At 42.7% G+C, this 16,269-nt stretch overlaps 2 protein-coding genes across 8 annotated transcripts in view; both read right to left on the reverse strand.

The window, feature by feature from the left end:
* Positions 1 to 2,930: 2,930 nt before the first annotated feature.
* Positions 2,931 to 5,586, reverse strand: LOC121915765 (protein S100-A4-like). The gene is made up of 3 exons (XM_042440274.1): positions 5,518 to 5,586; positions 4,391 to 4,539; positions 2,931 to 3,185 (listed from the first exon to the last, which is right to left on the reverse strand). Exons 2-3 carry the CDS (start codon positions 4,529 to 4,531, stop codon positions 3,021 to 3,023), a joined length of 306 nt encoding a protein of 101 aa, XP_042296208.1. The 5' UTR covers positions 4,532 to 4,539; positions 5,518 to 5,586; the 3' UTR covers positions 2,931 to 3,020.
* Positions 5,587 to 9,391: 3,805 nt separating this feature from the next.
* The window catches only part of LOC121915764 (protein S100-A4-like), an 18,696-nt gene continuing 11,818 nt past the window's right edge, over positions 9,392 to 16,269 (reverse strand). For 6 of the 7 annotated variants that reach the window (XM_042440272.1, XM_042440266.1, XM_042440271.1 and 3 more), the window contains 2 exons: positions 12,662 to 12,817; positions 9,392 to 9,619 (listed from right to left, as the gene is read on the reverse strand). In XM_042440272.1, the coding sequence (XP_042296206.1) occupies positions 9,455 to 9,619; positions 12,662 to 12,802 (306 nt within the window). In that variant the 5' untranslated portion in view covers positions 12,803 to 12,817 and the 3' untranslated portion in view covers positions 9,392 to 9,454. Of the gene's footprint in view, positions 9,620 to 12,661; positions 12,818 to 13,187; positions 13,223 to 16,269 lie in introns of those variants that run through there. The other variant, XM_042440273.1, reaches the window with a different exon arrangement.

The following is a 16,269-nucleotide window of genomic DNA, read 5'->3' on the forward strand; positions in this document are numbered from 1 at the left end:
CAAGATAAGGAACTTTTAATCTAGCTTACTTGCTTCTAGCTAGAAACAGAAGACACAGCAGAGCAGGGGGTGAGCCCTGACACTGCAACAACTAGTAAGGAAAAGGAAGGTAACTACATCCATAGACCCCTTGGAGACTCTTTGCAAGGTGCGGCAAGAAATAGAGTTTTCCAAATTGTAACAAGTTACTTTTTTACTAGGTGAAGGGGCACACAGTCCTTTTTTCTTGCCCAGAGCTTAGTCCACCAAATGTGGCGAATTTGTACCCTCATCTCCAGCCTAGAGATGACCGCCGAAAACTGGAGACTTAGGACAAGGCCCTGATATCTGGCAACCCTAATTCCTCCGCTCCCTGTTTCTAGGAGTTGGAATCTTAAAAAGGAAAATTTCCAACCGCTGGCTATTCTGTGCACTGGGTGCAAGAACCCAACCAAATCAGTGTCCCCCCAGTTAGAATCATAGAATAATAAAGTTGGAAGAGACCCCAAAGGACATCCAGTCTGACCCCATTCTGCCATGCAGGAACTCTCAGTCAAAGCATCCCCAACAGATGGCCATCCAGCCTCTGTTTAAAGACCTCCAAGAGAAAACTTTTTGACATGCAAAGACATGACAACAAGGCCCACGAAAGCAACAGCCAAAAGTATTGACAACTTTCTCCCCCCCCCCCCCCGAAAGGATAGAGACATACCAAGTGAAAAGCACCTGTTTTTAAGGATCGTCCTGGAAGTGAATTATCGGGGAAGGTAGGCGCCCGAATGAAATGCCTTCCAACCTGTTGCTTCAGAAGCGCCTGCCTTCACATTCCAGCCCCATTTCCAATCCCTGCTCTTTGACAGCAAGGCCCAAGGGAATGGAGGCGACCCACCCATCACTTGCATCACAGCCGATCCGGATTCACACCCACTTTTGCTTCAGTTGTTGAAAATCTCCCTCTGCTGCACCCTCAAAATGACAGGCTGATATTTAAGCATTCTTCAGTCTTGTATATAGTGGTTGTTGTTTTGAGCTTTTAAGTCACTTGGCGACCCTAAGACAAAACTTGTCATGGGTCTTTCTGGGGCTGAGAGTATGTGACTCTCCCAAGGTCACCCAGTGGGTTTTCATGGCTGAACCCTGATCTCCAGAGTCATAGGTCACCATAAATCAGAAACAATTTGGAGGCCCATGACGACAGCAGTACTGTATAAGACAGAAAATGGTTGTGGAGAAAGTCATAAAATCTAAATTAGATATGAACTATATTGTGGTTTTCTGGGCAAGATCTGATCAGAAGAGGTTTGCCATTGCCTTCCCTGAGGCTGAGAGAACGTGACTTGCCCAATGTTGCTCAGTGAGTTTTATGGCTGAACCGGGAATCGAACCCTGGTCTCCAGGGTCCTGGTCACCGTAAATCAGAAACAGTTTGGAGCCCCAAACTACCTCCAGGTTTAGTTCTCAGGAAGTCATAAAATACAAATTAGATATGAAATATATTGCGGTGGAGCATTTTCTTGGCAAGATCTGTTCAGAAGAGGTTGGCCATTGCTTTCCCCTGAGGCTGAGAGAGTGTGACTTGCCTAAGGTCACCCAGTGGGTTTCATAGCTGAGCCGGAAATCGAACCCTGGTCTCGAGTTGCAGTTCAACACTCAACACAAATGCTTTCTTTGACCGAAGTCCTGTTGAACTCAGCAATATTCAGTCCGAAGTGTGGGAACGGTGCAGCCCTCCAGATGTTTGACTGTAACTCCCAGCTGTGCTGGCCAGGGCTTCTGGGAGTTGCAGTACAGCAACATCTGGAAGCTTCATAGTCTCCACCTCTGCTTATGTGACATTGCTTAGAAAAGCACAAGCCGGAAGGGCTTGAAAAGAGGAGACATGAGTCAGTTCTGTTGTAAATTTCTCCTGGATCCTGGGGAAACTGGATTGGCTGCCATTGGGGCTGGATTTTGGAAACCAATCTGGACGATTACATAAAAAGACAAAAAGGGGTGGAAAAGTTATGGAAAATGTGAGCAAGGCCTTTGCTTCTTTTATCTGAGAGTAGGAAAATAGCCGTGTGGTTTCTCCGTGGGCGTTTTGTTTCAGTCTCTTGACTGGGAGAAGCCCTGAATGGAAGAAAGCTAGTAGCCGATTTTGTTTTTAGAGGCCGATTCTCTAGCCAACCCAAAGCCAGCATAAGACATTTAACGTGGAGAGGAAAAAATGAGGAAATTTAAAATTTTAATTTCGCCCTATGGTCTGTTGATCTGCGAAGGAAGAGAGGAAGAAGCACAATTGAACCCCGGTCGCCAGAGTCGTAGTCTAAGACTCAAATTACTACATCACACCTGATGCGTTAACTGCTGCATACTACTTTTGCACTTAGAACTGTTTGCAGCAATGGAAGTAAGCTGGGGACAAAAGGGGAAAGTGAGAGGAGGAGACAGAAACGGGGACATCCCTTCAAATATTTAAACAGGGCGATCATATCACCTCTTAACCTTCTCTTCTCCAGGCTAAACATCCCCAGCTCCTGAAGTCGTTCCTCATAGAGCATGGTTTCCTGACCCTTCACAATTTTAGTCGCTCCTTTGGACACGCTCCAGTTTCTCAATGTCCTTTTTGAATTGTGCAGCCCAGAACTGGACACAATATTCCAGGTGGGGCCTGACCAAAGCAGAATAGAGTGGCACTATTACTTCCCTTGATCTAGATACTATACTTCTATTGATGCAGCCTAAAATCACATTGGCCTTATTAGCTGCTGCATCGCACTGTTGACTCATGTTCACACTGTGGTCTACTTGGACTCCTAGATCTCTTTCACATGTATAAGTCTCTCGTTCAACCCCATCCTATATCTATGCATTTCATTTTTCTGCCCTAAGTGCATTTCTCCGTGTTGAAATTCATTTTGTTAGCTTTGGCCCAGCTAGCAGTAGTACACACACAACATTGTTCTGAATGTTTTTATTTCTGCATAGCAAGAAGACCCATGAAGCCGGGGAAGATCCAGCAGGGAACAGTCAAAGAGGCAAAGGGATGAGAAACGCCAGTCTCATCTCTTCCGGTTATTCTCATCAGCGCACTCCTGGAAGAATTCATTGCACAAGCTTGCTGTGAGAGCTAAAAAGACGGCATACTCTTGAAAATCCAGTTCTTCATCTTTGTTGCCATCTAGTTTCTTCATCAAGTTCTCAAACCCGGTTTCGTGGATCTTCCCCTACAGGGAAGCAAAAGGCAGATGCAAAATTGAAGGAAAACTCAACATATTTCCCCGCAAGGTTCTAATCTGGACCCTGGGGTAGCATTAAAATTGCTGAAATTATGACAGAGCATTGTTTTGTACCAATGCAATCTGAACTAAAAGCATGCATGCAAAAACCAGGTCTAGGCGCTGTCTTTCTGGGAATGGCCACACATTAAGGAAATGGGCTGAAATTCAGTATGGCACTTATAGTTACAAAAATGGACTGGCATCGATAGGAAATAACATTAAGCCATTCTGCAATGTTCTGTATTCAGAATGAGGCTGCCGTGATGTTACTAGGTAAGGGATTTGTTCAAGGGACCACTTTCTGAACGTGAGAGAGCATGATGTCTAAGGTCATGGCCGAGCAGGGATTCGAACCCTGGCTCCAGACCCATAGTCCAACACTCTAACCTCTACACCATGCTGCCTCTCCTTTGCAGTGACACACATCTTCATAATTCACTACAAAGGTTTTGTAGATCCTCCGCTACATACATTAGTCTGCATAAAGTTACACAATGTAGGCTGCATCCATGTTGCAGAAATAATCCAGTTTTGACTAAAATGGTGAAGAGTCTGGAAACCATAAAGCCCTATGAGGAAAGACTTAGGGAGATGGGTATGTTTAGCCTGGAGAAGAGAGGCTTAAGAGGTGATATGATAGCCTTGTTTAAATACTTGAAGGGATGTCATATTGAGGAGGGACCAAGCTTGTTTTCTGCTGCTCCAGAGAACAGGACCTGGAACAATGGATGCAAGCTACAGGAAAAGAGATTCCATCTCAGCTTTAAATCCTATTTGCCTTCCTGTGATAAGAGCTCAAGTTCATCTTATTCCCATGCTCTTTGAAGCTTGAGGATGGAGCAAGCTTGTTTTCTTACTGCTCCAGAGAATAGGACCTGGAACAATGGATGCCAGCTACAAGAAAAGAGATTCCACCTCAACATTAGGAGGAACTTCTTGATGGTGAGAGCTGTTCGCCAGTGGAATGCTCTCCATCGGAGATTGGTGGAGTCTCCTTCTTGGAGGTTTTCAAACAGAGGCTGGATGGCCATCTGTTGGGGCTGCTTAGATTGTGTATTCCTGCATGGCAGGGGACTGGATTGGATGGCCCTTGGGATCGCTTCTAACTCTATAATTCTATGATTCTATGATTTCCCTTCTTGTGACCTCACCCTGATGAAGGTGGGCAGCTCATGGAGAAGTAACTCCCTCATCTCAGCCTTGTTGAGTTTCAAGGGGTCTCCTTCCTTGGCGGAATATTTGTGGAAAGTGTTTACCATAACACTCAGGGCCTCTTCGAGGGGAGCTTGCATCGTGGCGCCTAAAAGAAATGGAGAGAGGAGGAGAATTAGAACTCGGCCCTCGAGGAAGGAAAGAAGTCATGCTGTGAGATGCTTTAGGTTTTGTTCACCCATTTGACATGTGAATACCATTTCCAATTCATAGGACTGCCAGTTTAAGATTGTCCCAGCAACCCTGAGGTTTTTGGTCCAAGGCTGCATTCACACTGCAGAAATAATCCAATTTGATACCACTTTAACTGTCATAGTTCAATGCTATGGCATTCTGGGATCTGTGAGCTATTTGAGCCTGCACTATCAGAGAGCTCTGCTGCCACAACAAACAACGTACCCCAGGATTTCATCGGATGGAGCCATGACAGTTAGAGCATTAATTCTGTAGTGTGGCAGCAGCCTAAGTAAATTCATCAGTGATTTCCAAACTGATGTTTTGGACTTTAACTCCAAGAAGCCCCAGCCAGATTGGCCAATAGTAAAGAATTCTGGGAAATGAAGTCCAAAACATCTGGAGGACCAAAGTCTGGGAACCACTGAAATACACAAACCATGACCTGGAGAGTTTGCATGCTGCAGCAACAAGTGAATGAAATCTTGTAAATGGTAGCAAGCCGAGAGAGTGATTTTTTTACACACCTTTCCTCTTATCTGTAGCGGAGCCTCTCCGACTCCAAACTGGGAGATTCGCATCCAAGTCTCCTGCTTGGAGGTCTTCTGAAAAACGGAGACTTGGAGACCCTGAGATTTAGCAACTCTAAAGCCCTAAAGTCATAAGCCCTTACTCAAAACCCACCTTTCCCCTACAAATGCTGCATCTTTGGCTGTTGTTGCAACAAGTATTTTCTGCCAGGTGAAAATCCGGAAATGCCAGTTACGGAGCTGGACTGAAATCTCTTGCAGCTAAAAAAAGGCACCTTGTTTTGGGGATCCCACCTCCCAAAGATAGTTTGAGATCAACATTTCCAAAAGTGGTGGGGCAAAAAGGATGGGAAAAGACTCACCCGCCTCGGCAACGATACGGAAGAAGAAGAAGGAGATAAAGGCAGCCAACTCTTTTTGTATCCACCCAGCTGTTCCTTCGTCGTATCTGTTTCTACAGATGCTTGTTCCTCCAGCTTCGTTCTGCACCAGGATTTCTTGGCTGCAAGCCATCTCTTGGCTCCCAACTGGTTCTGAGTTCGAGCTTCGCCTCGCCTTGGCCTGACACATTTCCCCCAAGGAAGGAGTTTATCACACGAAGGAGGTTGGGAGTTTATCCTGGGAATATCCTAGAAAAATTGTGTAATTACGGAAAACAGTTTCACACGACATTGTGCAAAACCAGCCATTAAAGTGGTCACAAAGAAGCATTAATGTGCATCTTTGGACTTTCAGGATTTCAGAGACAGTGCATTTCCGACATCACTTGATTTGCGCGATTGCGTGTGATAATCATTTGCACAATTACTCGCCATTTTCGCGCTATTTGCAGGATGATTTAAATGCGCTTTAATCTCTTTTTAGTGCTGAAATTAGCCCCAGTGTGATAAACTCCGAAGTCTAGAGAAGACTTGTATTTTAGCTTTCTGCTGTTAGATCACTTCCATGTGAACACAGCCATTCTTAACCTGAATGTACAGAGATCTTGCAGCACCATTGAGGCTGACTGAACGAAGGAAGTTGGCAGCATGAGCTTTCCTAGACTCCAGTCTACTTCCTCAGATGCATTTCTGAAGTCCTGCTGCCAACTTCTTTCTTTCAGTGAGTCTCAAAGGTGCTACAAGATCTCTCTACATACTGACTCCACGGACAAACGTGGCTATATCTTTGAATTTTACTCTTAACCTGTGTTTGTTAGTGGTCGGTTATAGACAAAATTAAGGTGTGATTTTTCCAGAGCCATTTGGATTACAGCTCCCAGAATCCCCCACTGGGTTGACTGATTCTGGGAGCTGCAATCCAAAAAAGAAACTCTCCCTAACTCTGCATTTGTCCCCTCCGTCCCCAAAGCACTTATGAAATAACAAACCAAGTTTTTCAGTTTAGCTTATCCCGGGATCTCGTATTTCTACTGCTAAACCCACCTGCATGGAAAGCGCTGCACATATGAGAACATGGACAGAGTGTGCTGAATTTTTCATGAGACCTGATTTCTTGATCTAGGCCCCATTCCCACTTACATTTAAACCGGTTTGCGATTTGTCTTCGCTCCATGTCGGTGAATCGATTCCAAAAGGTCCGTCATTCCCACTATGAAAGCGGATCTTTTCATTATCCCCTTGTAATCGCTTCTTTTTTGGCACGATTGTCATCCCCACTAGTTTGCGCTGCTTCAAAATGTATGTCAATCATTTGTGCGTCATTTGTGATGTAAGCGGCAACCCGGCTTGGGAAATTTTATATATATATATATATATATATATATATATATATATATATATGATTTAGTGGTTTTGCAACTACTTGCCTCACTGAGCTGCTGATCAACCGGCTTGCAGCCCAGGTAATTGCAAGTAGTTGCAAAATCAGTGAATCAAATCTTCTAGCAATTTGTTTGTAAAAATCATGCATCCATAGGTCACACCACAAGCACAAAAGCAGTGCTGAGAGAGTGTATATCTACCAAAAACTGAGGTGGGATGATAAACACCCTTCTGCCATTCCAGAATGATGTGATTCAGATCCGTTGTTACCCACTTGCTGAACACACTTCGGAGTCGATTCTTTTCAAAAGAACCACCAAAGAACTAGTGTCAGGAAAGAGCAGGTTTTCAGCATTTGCCTCACTTTGTTCCGATTGAAACCGATCGCAGTAGGATCGGAACTGGTTTCAAACAGGAACGACAGTCATATAACCCGATCAGCGATTTGCTTTAAATCATACTGGGAACACAGCCTAAGACTGGTTCCTCCAATGAAACGCACCTCTCTCAGACTTGTCAGGATGGGCGAGAATGAGCATTAGCCATTGATCTCAAACTCTTTTCCGCCAGTGTGTAGAGAGATATAGCACCTTTGAGACTCAGTGAAATAAAGAAGTTGGCAGCTGAAGTGAGTCTCAAAGGTGCTGCAAGATCTCTCTACATACTGATTCTACAGACTAACACAGCTATATCCGCATTTTATATCTTTCAGTGAGTCTCCAAGGTGCTACAAGATCTCTCGCTGTACTGATTCTACAGACAAACATGGCTAGCTTTTTGCATTTTATATCTTTCCATGAGTCTCAAAGGTGCTGCAAGATCTCTCTATATACTGATCCTACAAACTAACCCAGCTATATCTTTTCATCTTATATCTTTCAGTTTGTCACCAAGATGTTCTAAGATCTCTCTACATACTGACTCTACAGACTAACATGGCTATATCTTTGAATTATTTTCCACTGGTTATCTAAGGACACAAGTTCTGTCTTCCAAGTTTTATCCGCTTCAAGTCAGGATATTTGATGGGCATGACATTGGTACCTGTGACCTGTCTTCCAATGCAACCCAGAAGTCACCCATTCGCTTCAACCCTTTCTTTTTGGCTGACTACCAACACACCACTTCTCTGATATGAAAAAGCCCAGGCAGACCTGGATGCAAGGGCTAATTTAGCTGTCGAGTTAAAACCTGCCTGACAGATGTCTGGAAGAAACACACCCAGGCATCTTAAATATTCTCTGATTACTCTTTTTCACCGAACAAAAAAAAAATAGACAGTTCATTCTCTTTGATATGGCCCCTTGCAATTTCCTCCAGATGCTCTGGAGTGAAATCTCATTTAATAACCAGGCTTGGAGGCTAGACTTCAAACAGTCCCTTGGTTATTTTCTCCTCTCCGGCTCATCCAGCTCAACGTACTCATTACCTTCTTCCATCTCAGAATCGTCTCATCTTTTCCAAGAGATCAGATCTAAGGCTCATCGGCCTTTGCTTGGTTCACATTTCAGACATTGCAAGATGAAAGCCAGGATGCATGTGGCCAAGCCGCATCAGAGCATGGTCAAGAGGGCAAAAGTTATGAATGAGGAAGAGGAGACAAGCGAGTAGAAGCTGTAGGAGTTTGCTTTTGCCTAAGTCTACTGGGAAGTAGGGTTTGAGTGTTGGGCTATGACTCTGGAGACCAGGGTTTGAATCCTGGCTCGGCAATAGTAGTAGTAGTAGTAGTAGTAGTAGTAGTAATAGTAATAATAATAATAATAATAATAATAATAATAATAATATATTAATAAGATCCCCATTCCCTTCTCCTTTTGTGTTGTGTCTTTTTAGATTGTAAGGGCAGGGAACCGTCCAATTAATAATAATAATAATAATAATAATAATTGTAAGCTGCTCTGAGAGCCTTTGGGCTGAAGGGTATAAATACTGTTAATAATAATAATAATAATAATATAAGAACCCACTGGGTAACCTTGGGCAAGTCACACTCTCTCAGCCTCAGATGAAAGTAATGGCAAACCTCCTCTGAGGAATCTTGCAAAGAAAACTCCATAGGTCAGAAACAACTCGAAAGCACACAACAACAACAACAACAACAACAACTAGGAAGGTCAAGTTTCAACTATCTTTTCTCCTCTCCCTGCACCGATTTAATAAATTACAAACTATGTATGTATTTTGAACTCAGTACGCAGCAACTGAAATAAGCTTAAGACAAAGGGGGAAGTGGAAAGAAGAGAGAAACTGGGACACTTTAAAAGCCATTGAAAAGGTAGGACAACAGGATTATTTGGCACTGTCCTTGCAAAACAGGGACATTGGAGGGGATGCTATTGTACCCGTTGTTTTACAAAACAGCCACTGTCCAATTTTTATTTTTGGAGTGTTATGGAGATCCACTTCTAAAAATCCCCCAAATAACCCCCAAGAAGAAGAGGCAGAACAGCTTAGGATAATAAAAAGAACCTTTTAATGTGTGTGTTTTTTATTGGAAATCAAAACACTTCTCTAGGAGTGTAATATCCCTTCGGGTTTATTTCTTGGGAAGAGGAGGTTTGGGACAGCCCCGGAAGAACTCATCAAACCCCATCGAGACGCAAGCCAGGAAGCAGGTGAACTCCTGGAAGTCCACTTCGTTGTCCTTGTTGTGGTCCAGGTCACCCATGATCTTCTGGAATTCGGCCGCATCCATCCGTTTCTGAGAACATCCAAAAAAAGAAGAAGAAAGAAGTTGAAAATGTTAAAAATGAACTATAACTTTAGGAAATGGGGACCAAATTTAGCTGGTTATTTTTCCCCCTCTGCCTTCCTCATCTCTTGCGTTTAACTCTGGGCATCTCATGCGATGAAGGATATCGATAAGTTGGAGCAGGTACAGAGAAGGGCAAGAAGGATGGTAAGAGGGATGGAGAACCAGACGTATCGGGAAAGCTTTTTATGGGTTTTTTGGGCCATGTGACCATGTTCTGGAAGAGTTTATTCCTGATGTTTCACCAGCATCTGTGGCTTCAGAGAATGCTGGCATGGAAGAGAGTGGTGTGTGTGTGTGTGTGTGTGTGTGTGCGTGTGTATATATATATATATACACACTGTGTGATTCTAGGTTGGGAGGAATGATTTCCGTGTTAATCTGTGTATTGTTCTGTTGTTGAATGGCAAGGCCTCAGGGTTTCTATTTAATTCATGATCGATTGCCTGCTGGGAAACTCTTCTGATCCTGGGTGGTTTTCATTTGCATTTGCTAGGTCTTGATTTTGGTGTTTTTCAGGACTGGCGTTTTTGCTGGGTCTTGATTTTGGTGTTTTTCAGGTAGCCAAACTTTGCTTCCTTTCCGGGTTTCTTCTTTCCTGTCGAAGTTGTCCAGATGTTTGTGGATTGCAATGGCATCCCTGTGCATTTTGACCTGATCGTTGTTGGCATGGTCCAGAATTTCAGTGTTTTCAAACAGCATTTTGTGCCCAGGTTAGCAGGGACGTAGCTAGGATTTTAGGAAGGGGGGGGTCCAGATTAAGTGCCACCATGATAATGGGGGCTTGGGTGCGACAGCGCAGCAATACACCCCATTCATTTTTCTAATGGAAGGGGGAGTCCGGACCCCAAGAACCCCCCCCCCTTGGCTACGTCCCTGAGGTTAGTTTATAACGTGTTTTGATACGGCTGATTTTTCTGGCTGACCTGGTTTGCAGTGTCTCTCGTGTTCCTCGATTTGTGTTTGGACAGCTGCATTTAGTGTAGACTTGTCTACAGCTGCATAATTGTATGTGGTCAAATCATGCGGCTGTGAGCGGGTCATTCCTGTCCTTTGGTGAGTGCAGCATTTGCTGGATTATTTTGTTTGGTCTGTAGGTCATTTGACACCATGCCACCATTCTCTGAAGATGCCAGCCACAGACGCAGGAATAAATCAGGAATTAATTCTTCCAGAACATGGCCACATAGCCTGAAAAACCCACAAAAAACTATGGATGTTGACCACGAAAGCCTTCGACTACACATATCAGGAAAGGTTAAAGGTGCTGGACATGGTCAACTTGGTGAACAGGAGACTGACTGGGTTTTAAAATATCTCAAGAGCTACTACAGAGAGAAGGAGGCAGGTATGTTCTCTGATGCTCCAGATGGTAGGACCGGGTCTAATGGTTTGAAGTTACAACAGAGTAGGTTTCCACCAAACATTAGACGCAACATCTTGACAGTTTTGGCAATAGAACCAATTGCCTAGAAAGGTATTCAACTTGAAGGCACCCGACCACAGCAACATATAATAAAATGTGTGTTTTGAGTATCTCAGGATAAGAGTTAGAGGATAGGTCATTGTTGTTGTGTGCCTTCAAGTCATTTCTGACTTATGGTAACCCTAAGGTGAACCTATCATAGGGTTCCTATGATTTCCATGGTGAGGTGGCAGTATCCATCTGGAAGTGGCCTCATATAATATTGTTATTATTATTATTATTATTATTATTACTACTACTACTACTACGTTTATTTGCATAGCACCATAGGCTTTACATAGCGCTTTGCAAAGGTGAGAAAACCACAATCCAAGATAGAAACAAAACCCTGCCTGCACAAACAAACAAGATTTTTAAAATTAATGCAATATTCCTATGACAAAGTTTAAATAATACTATAAAATGCGAATGGCCTTTGGCTTAAGCATTAATAAACTTATACGATACTATAAAATGTACATTAATACAAATAATATTTTAGAAACGCCCTAAAAGCTTCCAGAGCACACTTGCTAGCTAGAAGTTCGTTTTTCTCTATATATGTTTTCATAAATCTATATTTCATAAATAATAAATGTGCCACACTTCAAAGTAATATTACCCTGTAACATTATTTCCATAGCATTAAATGATAATAAAATTTCCATAACACTGAATCAAAATTACATCCGTTGTGGTAAAACAAATAGTCCCCTGCAGTTAATAAAACAGAAAACCATATTCTGGTTCTAACCCAGTTGGTCCTCCATATCCACAAATTCTTTATCCATGGATGGCTGTGTAAAGTGGATGGTGCTCTTGGGCAAGTCACACTCTCTCATCCTCAGAGGATGGCAATGGGAAACCTGCTCTGAAGAAACTTGCCAAGAAAACCCTATGATAGGGTCATCTTAGGGTTGCCATAAGTCAGAAATGACCTGAAGGCACAAAACAACAACCACCACAACAACAATGTTGTTGGGCACTTAGCCTCCCATCCACTCCCGGTATTCAGTAAATTTATTTATTGTATTTATTTCAAGTATTTATATCTTGGCTAACAAGATCTATTGCTAGATATTTATGCAACACTAAAGCAATGTAGGATCTTGACCAAAGAGAGACAATATTATTTGAATTTTGCTTTGGAGAGTAGTTATTTATGCAACACTAAAGCAATGTAGGACCTTCTTCAAAGAGAGATGTAATATGATTTGAATTTCACATTGGAGAGGCTCAAAAATGAAGCTGTCTCTTTTCCAAATCAAGGTAGAAATCTCATTAATCCATGAATACCACAAGAAGCCTGCCAGATTAAAGTATCATCCCTATGAGGCGAGGCATGCACCCATAGGGCATTAAACTGGTGAGTGAGAACCGGATGGGCAATGCCTTTGGCGAGACTTGATCCATTGGCGTCAGCTCTTTGTCATCTGCTTTTCACCTAACCCTAATATTTGTATTAACGGTAACAGATTAATAGATCTTATTGCAATAGCTTCCTCCCGCAAGCGAGGTGGACTTACACTATTGAATGCCGGCAGCTCATTCAGCAGAAGATCCTTCAGCTCGGCCTTGTTGAGTTTGAACTTATCGCCTTCCTTCCCGGAATACTTGTGGAAAGTGATGACAATGGTGGCCAAGGCCTTCTCCAGAGGAGTCGTCATTGCAAATGAAGCACACTGAAAAACAAAGGCAAGCATAGAATCATAGAATCCTAGAGTTGGAAGAGACCCCAAGGGCCATTCAGTCCAATCCCATTTTGCCATGCAGGAACTCTCATTCAAAGCATCCCCGACAAATGGCCATCCAGCCTCTGTTTAAAGACCTCCAAGGAAGGAGACTACACTACACTCTGAGGAAGGAGTGTGTTCTACTGTCGAACAGCCCTTACTCTCAGGACGTTCCCTCTAATGTTGAGCTGGAATCTTTTTTCCTGGAGCTTGGATCCATTGCTCCATTGTGTCTTATTCTCTGGAGCAGCAGAAAACAAGCTTGCTCCCTCCTCAACATGACATCCCTTCAAATATTAAAACAGGGCTATCATATCACCTCTTAACCTTCTTTTCTCCAGGCAAAACATCCCCAGCTCCCTGAGTCTTTCCTCATAGGGCTTCATGGTTTCCAGACTCTTCACCATTTTGGTCGCCCTCCTTTGGACACATGGCTCCAGTTTCTCAACATCCTTTTTGAATTGTGGTGCCTAGAACTAGACACAATATTCCAGGTGGGGCCTGACCAAAGCAGAATAAAGTGGCACTATTACTTCCCTTGATCTAGACACTATACCTCTATTGATGCAGCCTAAAATTGCATTGGCCTTTTTAGCTGCCACATTGCACTGTTGACTCATGTTCAATTTGTGGTCTACTTGGATCCCTCAGAGCATGTCCCTATTGTATCTGAGAACAGGTCTTGGGGAGGGGAAGGCAAAAATTTCCAGATTTCCCTAGCCAGCATGGCCATGGAAACTTTCTAAGAGCCTCGTTGAATGAGAAAACAAAGCTGAAATGGAGCTGGAGTGGAACGGTTTTCTCTGTGCTTCTCCGCATGACGTTGTAGCACTTCAATACTCTTCTCAAGGGAGACGGTCATAAAACCGAGTCTTTTGTCATGTCGGAAAAATCTGTACAATGAAAGGTACATTTTTACAACTGACGACGATGGGAAGTGAAGTGAAACACTACTGACGTTGTGTGATAAGGCATGGCTTTTGTATTTTGAGTTCCATTTGCAGCAATGGGAGCAAACTGAAGGCAAAGGCAGAAGCTGGGAGAAAAACCAGGACATTTTAAACCAAGCTTTAAAAAGTGGACCGCCCCTGTTAAATCAGGGCAATCGGAGGGCATGAAATCGGAAGACCGTGGGAGAAAGTTTAGTTTAGATCTACAAGGGCCTCATACCCACTTACAAAAAAAGCAGTTTGTGATCCGAATCGATGGATCGACTCGACAGCGGAGCGTGGTTCCCACTACGTTTTCCCCGATTGCATTTTCCCCCTGTAAAATAACCCACTTGTGATTCACATTCACAAACGTATTGGCTCAAAATGGACCCGAAGGGCAAATTTAAATTGATCCCGATCCGCATCTGGTTCACACTTGCACAGAGTCGATTTATCCAAAAAGACGCAGAAAACATTGGCGTCCAAAAGACATGGGTTAAATGGGTCTAGTGTGTGCTCCCCTCGCCGAATCGCTTCAGCGATTCGATACAAATGGGAACCAGGATCATTTGAACTGGTTCAAACCGAATTGCGATCCGGTTTAAATAGTGGGAATGAAGCCAAGATTTTTTTGCATTTCCACAAACGGTTGTGATTCCCCCAAATCTGCTGATATCTCACTCTCAAGGAGTGGCTGGTGCCATTTGGTCTGTCAAAGAACCAGCACTCAGCAACATCTGCCTGTCAATCTACCCCAGTATCTCTACATACTATATTCATTTATTCAGATGAACTTTTGGCAATTGACTGGCTGCTGAGCAAGGAGTTTTTTATTGATCTGCTTTTAAGTTAAGCTCGTGGTTATACTTCATTTGATTGTGCATTTGACCGATTTGATTCAGCAAGGAGTTACTACAAAAGGGAGCCATTCAAGTGACCAATGCACGAAGGACCGGATGCACATTAGGCTCGAAGCACATTGGGACACAAGCTAGGGTTTGTCAATGTGCATCTTCACAATTCACTAACAGGGTTTCTTAGCTGCTCTGCTATGTAGCTAAGTATATGTCAAGTTACATAACATAGACTATGATAGAAAATTAGAGCCTTTGCTTTTAATTTAATGTAATTTAAGCATTTTTAATCCTTTTAAACTTGACTTTAGCATTGAATTTGCTTTAATTATTGTAACAATTTAATTCTATTTTAATATACGATTTTTGTACATTTTTAACTGTATGGTGTTTTTTTAATGTTGTAAGCTTTATTATTTATTTATTATTATTTAAGTTGCCCTGAGTCCCAGCCTTGGGAGAAAGGCAAGATAATAATAATAATAATAATAATAATAATAATAATAATAATAATAATAATAATTTATTTGTGGGTTGTCCTGAGTCCCAGTTTTGGGAGAAACTGAGATTGATATAAAACATCATCATCATGATTATCTTTTTCATCATGATCACCATCACCATCATCATCATCATCTTTATCTTTGTCTCTATCTATTGCTACCTCTATCATGATAAAAAAAACCATGGGAGGAGAAGAAAGAGACTGGACCAGACCAAAGGTCTATCTAAGCCTTGACAGGTTGTGGACCATTGGGCTTGTTGGACATGAAGTCAACCAAATGGACATGAAGTCAACCAGAAGGACACAAATACTTCTAAACCAGAGTGGGCAACTATGGCAGGCCAAGGGAGCATTTTTATAACCCCTGGGGCCCACATAGCCAGCTGAAAAACAAAATACTCAAAGCATCTGGACATCGATTTCTGGTTCACAGAAATATATATTTTAAAATATTAAACCATATGTAGAGAGATCTTGCGGCATCATTGAGACTAACTGAAAGAAAGAACTTGGCAGCATGAGTTTTTGTAGACTTAAGTCTACTTCCTCAGACGCATTTGGAAGTAACTTAAGTCTAGGAAAGCTCATGCTGCCAACCTCTTTCTTTGCATCTGAGGAAGTAGACTTTAGTCTATGAAAGCTCATGCTGCCAACTTGTTTCTTTCAGTGAGTCTCAAAGGTGCTATAAGATCTCTCCATGTACCAGTCGTACAGACTAACATGGCTATATCTTTAAATGTTAGTATAGCGAGACCTTGAAACTGATTTAAAAAGTGACTCCTGGAAGCATCCAAGACAGCAATTTGCCCCTTTTGAGACATCCTTGGTGGTTCCAGGGCTGCACTTGCCCATCCTCTGATATAAAAACATATCAGTATAAAAACAAGACCAGTATTTGGTCCATCTAACCCAGCATTGTCTACCTGTCTAGCTGCCACTTTCACATAGAGATCCTTCCCATTCCCTGCTTCCAGTCCCATTTATTATCAAAACCTGGAGGTGACAGCAATTGAAACTGCTATGTTCAAGGCATGCGCTCTACCACCAAACTCTATAGCTCTTCCCAAGCAGACAGAAGAGGCCAAATGTCCTCAAAACTCTTGCCTCCCT

Source organism: Sceloporus undulatus, chromosome 9 (genome assembly GCF_019175285.1).
Source record: "Sceloporus undulatus isolate JIND9_A2432 ecotype Alabama chromosome 9, SceUnd_v1.1, whole genome shotgun sequence".
NCBI classification, from domain to species: Eukaryota; Metazoa; Chordata; class Lepidosauria; order Squamata; family Phrynosomatidae; genus Sceloporus; species Sceloporus undulatus.

Coding starts and splice junctions, on each gene's coding strand:
- LOC121915765 (XM_042440274.1), bottom strand. CDS start 4,531: ATGCAAGCTCCCCTCGAAGAGGCCCTGAGTGTTATGGTAAACACTTTC. Junction 3,186..4,390: donor AGCTGCCCACCTTCATCAGG/GTGAGGTCACAA, acceptor GCTTCCCTGTAG/GGGAAGATCCACGAAACCGG.